General features: G+C 39.2%; 2 protein-coding genes across 3 annotated transcripts; both read left to right on the forward strand.

The window, feature by feature from the left end:
* The first annotated feature begins 4,403 nt into the window (after nucleotides 1-4,403).
* Nucleotides 4,404-5,593, forward strand: LOC148699560 (uncharacterized). Its single transcript, XM_088714643.2, has one exon. It carries the CDS (start codon nucleotides 4,441-4,443, stop codon nucleotides 4,870-4,872), a length of 432 nt encoding a protein of 143 aa, XP_088570769.2. The 5' UTR covers nucleotides 4,404-4,440; the 3' UTR covers nucleotides 4,873-5,593.
* Nucleotides 5,594-6,921: 1,328 nt separating this feature from the next.
* LOC103713869 (thioredoxin reductase NTRB-like) lies at nucleotides 6,922-11,579 on the forward strand. Of its 2 annotated transcripts, none has more exons than XM_088714639.2 (2): nucleotides 6,922-8,178; nucleotides 11,158-11,579. In XM_088714639.2, the coding sequence occupies exons 1-2, from the start codon at nucleotides 7,248-7,250 to the stop codon at nucleotides 11,166-11,168; spliced, it is 942 nt and encodes a 313-aa protein (XP_088570765.2). In that variant the 5' UTR covers nucleotides 6,922-7,247; the 3' UTR covers nucleotides 11,169-11,579. The 2 variants fall into 2 exon arrangements, with proteins under 2 accessions (XP_088570765.2, XP_008799139.4); XM_008800917.6 differs by having other exon boundaries at nucleotides 6,938-8,178; nucleotides 11,178-11,579.
* Nucleotides 11,580-12,255: the final 676 nt, after the last annotated feature.

Raw genomic sequence — 12,255 nt, forward strand, 5'->3', positions numbered from 1 at the left:
GTCTTATATCGTCCAATTTAAACTAATACGGCATACCACGCTTGCGATCTTTTATATATATATATATATATATATATATATATATATATATATATATATATATATATATATATATATATATATATATATATATATATATATATATATATATATATATATATATATAAAAGACATACCATACTTAGTCCAAAACTGTCTATGGCCAGCCCAGTCCAGCTGATGCACGCATCTAATCTAACTAATAAACAAATTGTTCGACACGTAGTGGAGTAGGTGCCCGGAAATCATGGGCATCTATGGTTCTTGGTCGGTGTACTTTGTGGTGTAACGTTACTTTTCCTTAATTAGGTGGTGTAACATTAGAATAAAATGGATGTTAACGACTGTGTCGCAGGCCATGTAAACAATAGCCGTCCAACTGGATGAGAAGAAGAGGAAAGGGACAGCCAAAGCAGCTTTAGAGAATGGCATTAGAGTAATCCATGTTATCCAAAGCAGAGAGATTTTGTAACAATGTATGAGCTCAAGCTGATATAATCTAAAAAGCTGAGACAAATTTTTATCTGCATATAATAAGCAGCAACATACCGTGACAGCCGACTCGTTCCTGGCGCTGACAAGGTGTCGCCTAGCTTTGAATTGTTCTAAATATAAAACTTTCCAAACAATATATGATAGCGAAGAGTGTATTGGCTTTCTTGTTGTTCGAAGACTTTTATTAGCATAATTTTAAGAATTACGATATAGAAGTATATTAATAAAAAAATAATACTGATTGATATAAGTTATCATGCAATCCGTAAAATCACTTTAATAAAATTTTGTTAATAAAAAAAATAATATAGGCTGATACAGATTATTGGATGATCTCTAAAATTATACCAAGTTGCCCCAATTTCAAATGCTAGAGGAAAACACCTGTCCAAAGTTTTGAACCAGAAACCTATTCCAAATAGAGAGTTTTTTTTGCGTGTGCGCGAGAGAGAGAGAGAGAGAGAGAGAGAGAGAGAGAGAGAGAGAGAGAGAAGGGAAATCACTTGTATCCATGTTCAAATATTTTTGTGATGTACCTAAGATAATATAAAATATATAAATAAATCTACCTCATCCTATCAACTTAAGTTTTTGGGACAAATGGTGATTTCAACATGGTATCAGAGAAGAGGTCCTGAGTTCGATCCTTGCCCAAAATCATAAGTGATTGTAGTTATTCGAGCATTATTTAGTTTGCTAAACTAGCTTGACTTATTTTTCATCAATCTTATGTTATAAAAATCATGAATAAGTTAACTACCAATCCTGAACATAATTCCCTTCTTATAGAGACGGTACTGATAATTTGCTAAATCACACATGTTTTCAGGAAAATAAAAATCAAGCTTTGAACTCGTCGGCAAATCAAGGTGTTGTTGATAATAAGGTTTACATTGCCAAGACTATACTTCCATCTCTGTTTTCAACTATTTTGTATATAGACAGTCATGCTTGTTCTTTCCTTGGATTTTTTTTCTTCTTTTTTTCTGAGGCTTACCTCTTCACTTGTACCGAAAAAGAGGAAAAGATTAATTACTACAAGCGTTAGAGAGTAAAGAAATTTGCTGCAATTCAGTCTTCCTTCCATTCTCCAAGCATTTATGCCAACTAGCCTACTTGTAAAGTATCAAAGAATGGATTCAGAGCTCACTTTTGTCATGATTGAGAGTTTGAGAGCACATCAGCAGCACCATCTCCACAGCAACAATCTAAGATAACCTATAAGTCTCATCTACTGAGCTTGGCTTAAATATTACAAATTATTTTGATTCCTATGTGACATCATAGACACGAAATCAACAACTTTTTTTTTTTGAGTATTGTAACATCCAAATATCTTTTTAAGAAATGTGATAACCCAATCTTTAAGATCATAGATAGAAGAATGTGATACAAGGTTTTCTTCTCTTCTGCAAAGCTATGATGTTTCATGAAGAGTTTTATGAAGAATTAAGCAATCTGAATGAAACCGATGATTCCAGTTTGAAAGAAACTTGAACTCAAGTGTTTCATTTATCTGCTCTAGCTGGAAATAAATTTGGACATTTTTTGAAGTCATCACTAACAATTCAGACTAATCAATTTCTTTTTTGAATGGATGGAATGGAACACATTTTTTCAGACTAATCAATTTCATAGACTATAGAGAGGTTAGTAGTCCATTAGTGCAATTTCAAATGTGTCCGCCAAGAGGATTGGTTGGAGAAAGAGGGTGGTGGGCGCAGCCATCAAATCCTGTCGGAGTATAACTTTATCATAAATCTTTTGGCTGTTGCTAAAGTTGTAAATGGTAATCTTTCATCAGGCAACTGGTTGAATTACAAAGCAAGGGGTTAAAATAATGGTATCATATGAGTGTGTGTAATAATGTAGGACCTCACCCAAATGACTAGTCAGAAAATATTATTTGGATTTCTTAATCCTGTATAAGTACCAAAGATCTAGCCAGCGAATAACCGATGTGAGACTAAACAAACGCCCGCACGGATCCTCACATACTCCCTCCGTTCAAGTCCTCGTCAGACTAAGGATTTAGATCCATTCAAATCTAATCATAAACACCACATCGGGTCATGATCTGCCCCAATGGATCTGTACTACAATGTCCCCTAGTCCACATAGATTATGGGTCGGGTCCGCTCTGATACCATTTGTAACACCTCAGGATCTCGCCCAAAATGGCTAGACGGAAGGTATTATTTGAATTCCTTGATTCTATATAAGTATCCAAAATTTACCCAACGAATAACTAATATAGAACTAAACATACGCCCGCACAAGTCCTTACAGCATCAACCTCAGAAACCACCATCAACCTAGGTCTCATTGCATTGTGATCGAGCTACATGTAATTAAAGAAATTATATACTAGCTACATATAATTAGATAAATTATAGGAAGAAATTATATCCTATACAGTGTGCACCATATGGCCATGCACACATGCAAATCACAGCCACTCATTCCTATGGACCTCATTCATGATCAAACGCTAAACCCGATATGATGCTATAGAAACAAGCGGTTGTCATTATCCGCGTCCACCGTGCGCATAGCATAGGATATAATTTCTCCTCATCGCCGAACTCCTCCCATACGTGTGGAAACCACGTGTGACCTTTAAAAGCATGCAAGCTCCATGATAGGCGAGCTAGCTGTCTCGAGACAAGAAGGCCGAGTTCAAGGCAAGTTTCCGGGGGACTTGCTAATGTTGGACAAGAAAAAAATGAAGGCTGTGGAAAAACCAATGCGAGCGTATGGGTCACGCATGTCACAGTTCTCGAGCCATCGACCTAACCCTCGGAGACGAGCGGCCATGGAGGTGGACACGCGAGGGGCAACAGGAAAGTTTAGAGAGCACAGTTCTGCTAGCTAGCCTGCCAAGTCTACCAACTCAGCAAAGTGTTCTTAGTATGGGAAGGAAGGATGGGAGGAGTTGATGGACAACCCAAGGCTGATATGAGGACACTCCTTTTAATTAAGCTTTCTGGCCAACTTTGTTCTTTGGGCAGCATTCAAACCACTCAATTATTCCCTTACTTAGTTTAATAATATAAAGGAATCACATTTTGATTGTAGTACAAGCAAAAAACAAAAAAAAAAAATCTACAGGTGGCCTAATATGATAATGGTGTGATATTGTAGTCAACTTTCTTAACTGGAAAAAAAAATGTTCAACTAATAATAGAGCAATTACATGTTTTTCAAACTTGGATATGATTCACATAGCTTTTTTTTTATTATGTTGGTATTAATTAGAGGTCCTCTGAGATGGCATTCTACCTTTATCAATAACGGCAATATTTTTGATCCTTGAATATTTAAAATTATTTATAAAACTTATTTTAGGGGAACATTATCTACGAGCCTGAAAAGTCAGCTACAAGTTTATACAAAAAAAATAAGGGTCAGACGGTGATGATGCGTTATTAAAATGCCATCCGAAAGCAGTGAGGACATATACGGACGTGTGTTTAGTTGCATATTGATTATTCATTAGATGAATTTTGAATACTTAAGAGCAAAAAATTTAAATAATATTTTTTAGCTATTTTTTAATAAAATTGTGACAGAAGCAAACTGCAATCCATATCAATAAAAAAAAAAAAGAAAAAAAAAAAAGAAAGATAGGAGAGACATTTCTATTTCTAACAAGGGTCTTTATAAAGAGGAAGAAGGGACATTGAGCATTCTTTTCACTATTTCGCGACCTTCCACGTAACTATCTCCTTGACGTCCTCTTCCCAGCCTAATTATATTATTGGCAATGCTGTCATGTCTTCAAATCACAAATCCCCTCCAAAAGGGCGGTTCAAACCAACCCACCTTCTACGTTACTTCGCCCACAATTTTCAAACAACCAACCTCACAAAAGATGTTTCCTAAGCGACTCCCATACTAGACCTTATGTTTATATATATACTATGTCGCCCACAAGCCATTTCCAATGCTTCTGGGAACCAAATGGGTCAGCAGAGCTACACCAGGCTAAGCCGGAGGTGGCGCCGGGCAAAAGGTTTCCGGCTGAGCTGCAACCGATTCGCCGTCTTCAGGCCACGACTCACGAGGCTCTTCACCTTTTTCGGCCTCCTGAATCCATGCCTGCGTTTGTTGAAGGAAGGCTTCAGGGGAAACGATCCACGGCGCTGCGATGGAAGCAGCAGCGCAAGGGGTCTGGTGTCCGAGGGAAGGCGTGGAGGCCAGCCGGAATTTAAGCTACGATCCTGCGTGAGATCGAACTCCTTCTATGCCGAAGCGATAGCTGATTGCTTGGAGTTCATCAAGAGGTCTTCGGTCTCGGTGGACGATAATTCGCCGGCCGCCGGCGCCGGCCGATGAGCAAGGTTGACACGGTGGTTATATGGTATATATATATATATATATATGCGAACGGTAGGTGGTCAAGAGCCATGTTTCCTTTTTTTTCCCCTTCCTCTCTTGGGTTTTGTGAACTAGTTTAGAAGTTAATCAGAAAGAGTTGAAGCACTGGTGGAAGTGTAAATTTGTTCATTTGCTTCTCTGTTCATTTCATTCTTGGCTTCCCCCTTGTACTCCATGATTTTTTTTTTTGGTTGCCATATTCATTCTGTGAACTAGTCCAGTCAAGATCATCTATATATCCGGACAAACAAAAAAAACAAAATGCAATCTATGAAACGTAGCGTTCAAGCTCTTCTAGTTAACCTTTTAATGGTAAACTTAACGGTAATATTAATTTGAATGAAGAAGAAAGCCATCTTTGTTTTGTATGCAAGTTCTCATCCGCGAGAAGAAGGGTTGTTTCTCCAAAAATTAGCCAGAAAAATATAATAATCTAACAAGTTGTGGCTCAAAGCCCCTTCTCGAAGTGCTTCATTTTTTAGGCAGTGAGATGGTCCCACCGAAAAAGACACAAAGTTTAATTACAGGGAGCATACTTAACTTAGAGCATTTATTTAATAATCACGTTAGGGTGGGCAGTGGGAAAGAAAGAAAAACGGAATTCTAGAAGGGCAGGCGGCTGAAATTTTATGTGAAGAGCGCAGCCACCGGAAATTTCCGTTCAGTAAACGAAGGATCTTACAGCTGTACTTTTACGGGGCATTTGGAAGCCAACAACAAGGATACCGCGGCATACGCGGCTGATAACAAAAATGGAAATATGATTTTATATAATAAAAAATTTAAAAGTAGAATAAAATAAATGAGAAACAATTTTTTTCGGTTTCTAAAAAATAAGAAGTGGATTTTTTTTTTAATTTTTTACACAACTTCATAATGCCATATTTATTTTGAATTTTCTTGAATTTTTTTTTACGTGTAACTTCCCTTTCGTTTTTTTTATATGACTTTTTGTGATCGTTATAATTTTTTTTCATACATAATATTTTATATACATAGTATTTTTCGTTTTTGATATTTTTTTAGGATGATTTTTTTTTGCTTTTTGAAGAGTTCTACTAAAAATCTAGTTTATTTGTGGAGAAAATATTACAAATAAATTATTATTATTATTATTTTGTGCATGTGGAGTTCTCAAAAGAAATAAGAAACTGATTTTTTTTTCTTTTTGAAGAGTTACATTAAAAATCTAATTTATTTCGTTTTTTTACTCGTAAAGAAAATATTACGAACAAATTATTATTTTTTTGTGCATGTGGACTTCCCAAAAGAAATAAGATTTTTTTCTTTTTTCAAAGAATCTCACTAAAAATCTAATTTATACGATCAAATCATTTTTTTTCCATGGAATTTTTGAGTGGAAGAAAATATATGATTTTTTTTTTTTGTATAGCTTTCAAAAAGAATTAAGAACGATCAATTTTTCTTTGATTTTTTTTCTTATTTTTTTGAATTTTTGAGAGGGCCGAGCTTTCTTCCTCAGCATAGAGAAAATGTGATTCTTATTTGACTAGAAATATGGGGACAAGATTATAGCTCTCTTGAGTTGGAGGGAAAAAAAAAAGAAAGAAGGAGAAGAGTTGGCTGGGGATTTTATTTCATGCTTACAGAAGAAACTTGCAAATAGCAGTATAGCACACATCTTATCACCAAAATCTGTTCTCTCAGCATATCATCATCATCTCTAGTTGCAGCATGATTCTATAATTCTGGATCTGCTTTGGCCTTCTTCACTTGTATCATCAAGCAATTGGTCCATGCAAAGCTGTGCCAAGAACTTATTGATTAAGAGAGAGCAATGGATGTAAAAAAAAAAAAAAAAAGAAGAAGGTTTTCACCCCTCTATTCAGTATTCATTTCACCAATTTTATGTGGCAGTTGGTGATTCCCAAAATGTTAGAATTAGGCCACCTACTCATGCACTAAACTGCCATGCAAGACTGTTTATTTCATATATTACTAGCTCTGTGAACTGTAAGGGTGGGTGCAAAACAAGATATTATAGGAAAATAGGGTGGTGGTACTGGAATTATATTTCAAACTTTAGACCTTACAACTCAATTTTGGGCCATTTTGGGCCCAACACCAGGCCCTCACCTCCTCAATCCAAATTCATTCAAAGCCCAAGCCCCAACCCTGGTCCCACAACGTGGACCAAACCGTTTTGACCCCCGACGGAGACCCAAAAACAAAAAAGAAAAAGAAAAAGAAAAAGAAAAAGAACAGGCGCGCAAAACCTCCCCGAGAAATCCTTCCACGAGCCTCCGCTCCAAGCCCGCCCCGTCGCCGCCGCCGCCGCGCGTTCTCCACTTAACGCTTTCTCGACCTCCTCTATGGGCGAGACCGCCGCCGCCCCCACGTCGCTCCGCACCCGCCTCTGCATCATCGGAAGCGGCCCCGCCGCCCACACGGCAGCGATCTACGCTGCCCGCGCCGAGCTCAAGCCCATCATGTTCGAGGGCTGGATGGCCAACGACATAGCCGCCGGCGGCCAGCTCACCACCACCACAGACGTCGAGAATTTCCCCGGTTTTCCCGAGGGCATCCTCGGCTTCGAGCTCATGGACTGCTGCCGCGCCCAATCCCTCCGCTTCGGCACCCACATCCTCTCCGAGACCGTCACCTCCGTCGACCTCGCCGCCCGCCCCTTCCGCGTCCGCTCCTCCGCCACCGCCGTCGAGGCCGATGCCCTTGTCGTCGCCACCGGCGCCGTCGCCCGCCGCCTCCACTTCCCCGGCGCCGACGAGTTCTGGAACCGCGGCATCTCCGCCTGCGCCGTCTGCGACGGCGCTGCGCCCATCTTCCGGAACCGCCCCATCGCGGTCGTCGGCGGCGGCGACTCCGCCATGGAGGAGGCCAACTTCCTCACCAAGTACGGATCTAGGGTTTACATCGTGCACCGTCGGGACACCTTCAGGGCGTCCAAGATCATGCAGGCGAGGGCGCTCGGGAATCCGAAGATCGAGGTTGTGTGGAACTCGGAGGTGGTGGAGGCGTACGGGGAGGGGGAGAATGGGCCCCTGGGGGGGCTCAAGATGAGGAACGTGGTCACCGGCGATATCTCGGATCTCAAGGTCAACGGGCTCTTCTTCGCCATTGGGCACGAACCCGCCACCAAGTTTCTCGGGGGGCAGCTGGAGCTGGACTCCGATGGGTATATCGTGACGAAGCCTGGGAGCACACAGACGAGCGTGAAGGGAGTGTTTGCTTCCGGAGATGTGCAGGACAAGAAGTATCGGCAGGCGATTACGGCTGCTGGTTCAGGTTCGTTCTTCAAAATCTCTCCTTTATTTCTATCAAAAAAAAAAAATCTCTCATCTATTAGTTCTTTGATCGGATGTACTAGTTTATGCCATGAAAAATTGAATTTTAAAGAAATGGTTTTGATTAAATGAATGATTTTTAGCAATGAGGGGAGAATGAGTTAATTTTATCTGTATATTAGGGCTGCTATGATAAGGTGGTCCTGTTTCTTATGCCTGTGATTGGAGCCATGTTATGTAGTTTACATTAAGGGTTTTAAAGTCATAGAGTGAATTTATATCATTCTGCTCATTCAACCTTGTTATTGCTCCCTGTTGCTCTGCACTCGTTTTAGATTATGTGCCTCTTTGTTGTTCTGCTGAATGATATCCTGCTTATCTTCTGATGGCTTTTCATGTCCCCAAGTTCTTCTGCTCAATGATATTTGGCACATTAATGAAGTTCTGATTTGAAGTTCAGATATACCTGCTGTGGGAAGCTGACATAGTCATCATTTATGGAGGTGACTTCCTCTGAAATGAAACTACATCTAGTTGTTGTGGCAATAGATTATATCTTCATCTCTTGGTCAGTCCTCAACCCAAATTTAAAAACTTTTATATTTGAAAGATCCTAATTGATGAGACGCCCACTCTCCCCTCTTCCTCTCTTCTGCATCTTCTGCCTTTTCAAAAGGACGTGATTTATCAATTAAAGGAAGTAAAGCATCGACTTCATGTGTGCCAGATAGGGCAGCTTGATAACATACTTCATGCTGCTTTCTTTTCTCCACCTCTTTTGCACAAATATATCATTCTGAAAGTAGACCTCCAAATTCGTTCTCTCCGGTCCAAGTACTGTGCACCTTCTCATTTTTCTTATGTCATGAGATCTTCTCATTTACAATTGCAATGACCAACAACCCAAAGCTTCTTTTGTTTAATTGGAATCCCCATAATAGAGGCCATAATCCAACTTGTATTTCGGGGCTACCAAACAATGGGTTATTAATTTCCCATGAGTCATTTTGTAATTGTCTGACAGATCCAGGTGTAACTAAATCGAGAATACTTGATATAGAAAATTGCATTCATTATTGAAAGCTTAATGGAAAATACATAACTAAACTATGGTTGATCCCCTGATTGTGATGGAATGGTGTTTTATAGATACCTCATACTATGAAGTTCTTTCACGATGATCTGAAAAAGATACCATATATTATATCTAATTTCATCATTTATTGATATTTAAAATTGGATATATTTAATATGCTTTAATATTTTCACAAAATTCTTTCCTCAGTTTTTTCCAATCTTCAAAAAAAATATGTTTTGCTTGTGACATTACGCATATAGTGTTCTCCTAGTATGTTTATCCATTGGTTTTAGCATAGAACAATTAGGCGTTCACTGTTAGAAGTTGAATTCTTAATTCACATATTATGTTACATCAACATTTACTATGATTATCAACAGAGGAAAGCTTAATAGCCATTAAGACTTTCTGATGGCCCAATCCCACACCTGTCGATTGGCTAATGCTATACTGAAACAAAACAAATAACACAAAATCAGCCTCTCCATTTTTTTGACTTGAAAACTATGTGTTGCACAGTGCTTCAACCTTTGCCTAGTAAGATTACCTAAAATGTATTTATAACAAAAAAATTTCCCTTGTACTCTCCTCTCTTCATTTCCTCTTGTTGGGTGATCGGCCCTATTCTGTTTGAGCTTTTCCAAAGAGGAGATGGTGATAGAGATATCTCATACACCATAGGCTGCTTGCATATCCATGCATGGACTGACCACTGCCAACCTGGTATTGTTGCCCGATTTGATATTTGCAAGTACATGTAATGCTTGCACTATGCAGAGGTGGTTGAATCATATCTGATGGGTCTGAAAATACCTATGTCTTCCGGGCCAAGCTTGTACAATCATGCCCGAGACACTCACTTGTTAGGAGGATTGAGATCAGAGGATTTGTGATTGTTCCATTGTCAGCTGTACCAATTGTGACATTTGCAACCTATATTTTTGGCACTTAGTAAACGTTGTAGAACCTATCTTTTTGAATCGTATTTCATGGAGCAAGGGTAATAACTGTAGTACTGGGTAGAATGACACTGGATGGCGCTCTAGTCTCTGTGATTGATGACTATATTTTGGTTTCAGTTCATCTCTTGGGACTATTTTCTTCATTCCCAAAGCACTTCTCCGGTCAACAAGAACTGCTTGTAAAACCAAGGGTATGAAGACCACCATAACCCCAAAACCAAGGAAGTGTAGTCAGTTTTGTTTCATATGATAGCTGTATTGCTTCATGTATTGCATGAAACTAGTCTACATTATCAATAATTTCATTTTTTCTTTTCCAACATTTACTTTCTCTTACAAAAAGAGAATCCATGCGTCCTATCAATAATGTGAAAAGAGAAAGTAGCAGTGACGTGAAGGCTAATCCATGCATCCTCTCAATGATGTGAAAGAGAATCCATGCATATTGTTTTTCGTAAGAGAAATCTATCGAGAGAATCCTATGAATTTTATTATAGATTTCTTTTACTAGCCTTCACTCTCTCTTTTGCATTATGCGTATCGTAGCAATGATTCTCTTTACTTTCTCTTATGAAAGGATAGCTGTATTGTTTCTCTTACTTTTTGTGCGATATGCCACTATGCATTTACATGACAGCTGGATTTCTTTTGTGGTGTACACTTATAGATTACAAACCCTATTTAATGTTCTTTATATACATTGTTCTTCTAAGTTCTGCTGTCCATTGTATGATGACAAAAATAGACTAATGTAAAAGAGAAGATCTATAGACTAAAAAGTTATGTGCTAATGCCCACTTCAGGGAATCTGATTTAGTTAATTTAAGTGTCATTGGTAAATTTCTCATTGAAACACCTGCAAGAATGTCTAAACTCTGCAATCTGCATTTATCATTTCCTGCTATTGCCATTAACCAGTTCTGCTTTTAAGTTAATGTAGAACTGCGATAACTGCTGCAGGATGCATGGCGGCTTTGGATGCTGAACACTACCTGCAGGAGATCGGAGCTCAGGAGGGAAAGACTGATTGACTGTCTTTAGATGATGTTGCCAACCATCCAGAGATGATACCTGCAGCGACGAAGGCTAGTCTTTTTAAGTTGCGCAGCAGTTACCTCCAGATTTATCGCTTCAGTTGTTACTAGGTCCTAGTAATGGAAGATGAACCGAGCATCTGTTTCAATCTTTATTTAAATGATTTGATTAAGCATCTTTCTATTTCCTCGGTGCCGAGAAATTTAGGAAATTTATTTTACTGTGAGCGCAGGTCCTTGTATCTTTCAAAAACTATTTTTCATGATGATAGATACACAGCATAAACTTCATGAATTGCATGCTTAAATTCCAAGCACCGGTTATTTCTGGGTTGATGATCCTTGTGTTAAGCATTCTGACTCTCCTAATACTATTCGAGTTGTCTCTCTGCTTCGGCTAATGCTTTCCGAGCAAAAACCTTAATACGAACAACGAGAAAGCTGCAAAGTTCATGCACATTGTTCTCCTGATAGGGTGTTACAGACAGGAGGACAGTTGGCTGCCTACATCAACCGAAGGGTTTACCGAGACCATCTCAAGGGCCTCTAGTTTTTCAGGCAACAAGTTTCTTGGCCAGGTAAGATTGCATGGCTAAGTTGGGTTGTTTCACTAAACTGCAGAATCTATTGAGAGAACTTGCGCTGTGGCCATGATGCAGAAGAGAATCCATGCGTCCTCTCAACGATGTGAAGGCTCGGCGACAAGATTCTTTTATCCTTTATGCTGGTAGCTACGTTTGCATTAGTTGCTGTCTTATTTCCAATTTGGTTTTGCCTTTGTATAACATCAGTGGCTGATCCACTAGAAGCGTGTCGAGCAAAATCCCTCCTGCATCTGCCATTACAAGGTGATTTACAGAGGATTAAGGCACCTCCGCCGGCCGCACCACAGCCTCCATCTTCTAGATTTGATAGAAAATCAGCAACTGGATTTGCCTCACGACACCAATGGAATCTTGCCTGTTCTCTGCTCGCCCTTTTTTTATAACAAAAATATTTTGTGG

This window comes from Phoenix dactylifera, chromosome 18, assembly GCF_051530095.1.
Source record: "Phoenix dactylifera cultivar Ajwa chromosome 18, Ajwa_hap1_PhDact_Kaust_v1.1, whole genome shotgun sequence".
Classification (NCBI taxonomy): Eukaryota; Viridiplantae; Streptophyta; class Magnoliopsida; order Arecales; family Arecaceae; genus Phoenix; species Phoenix dactylifera.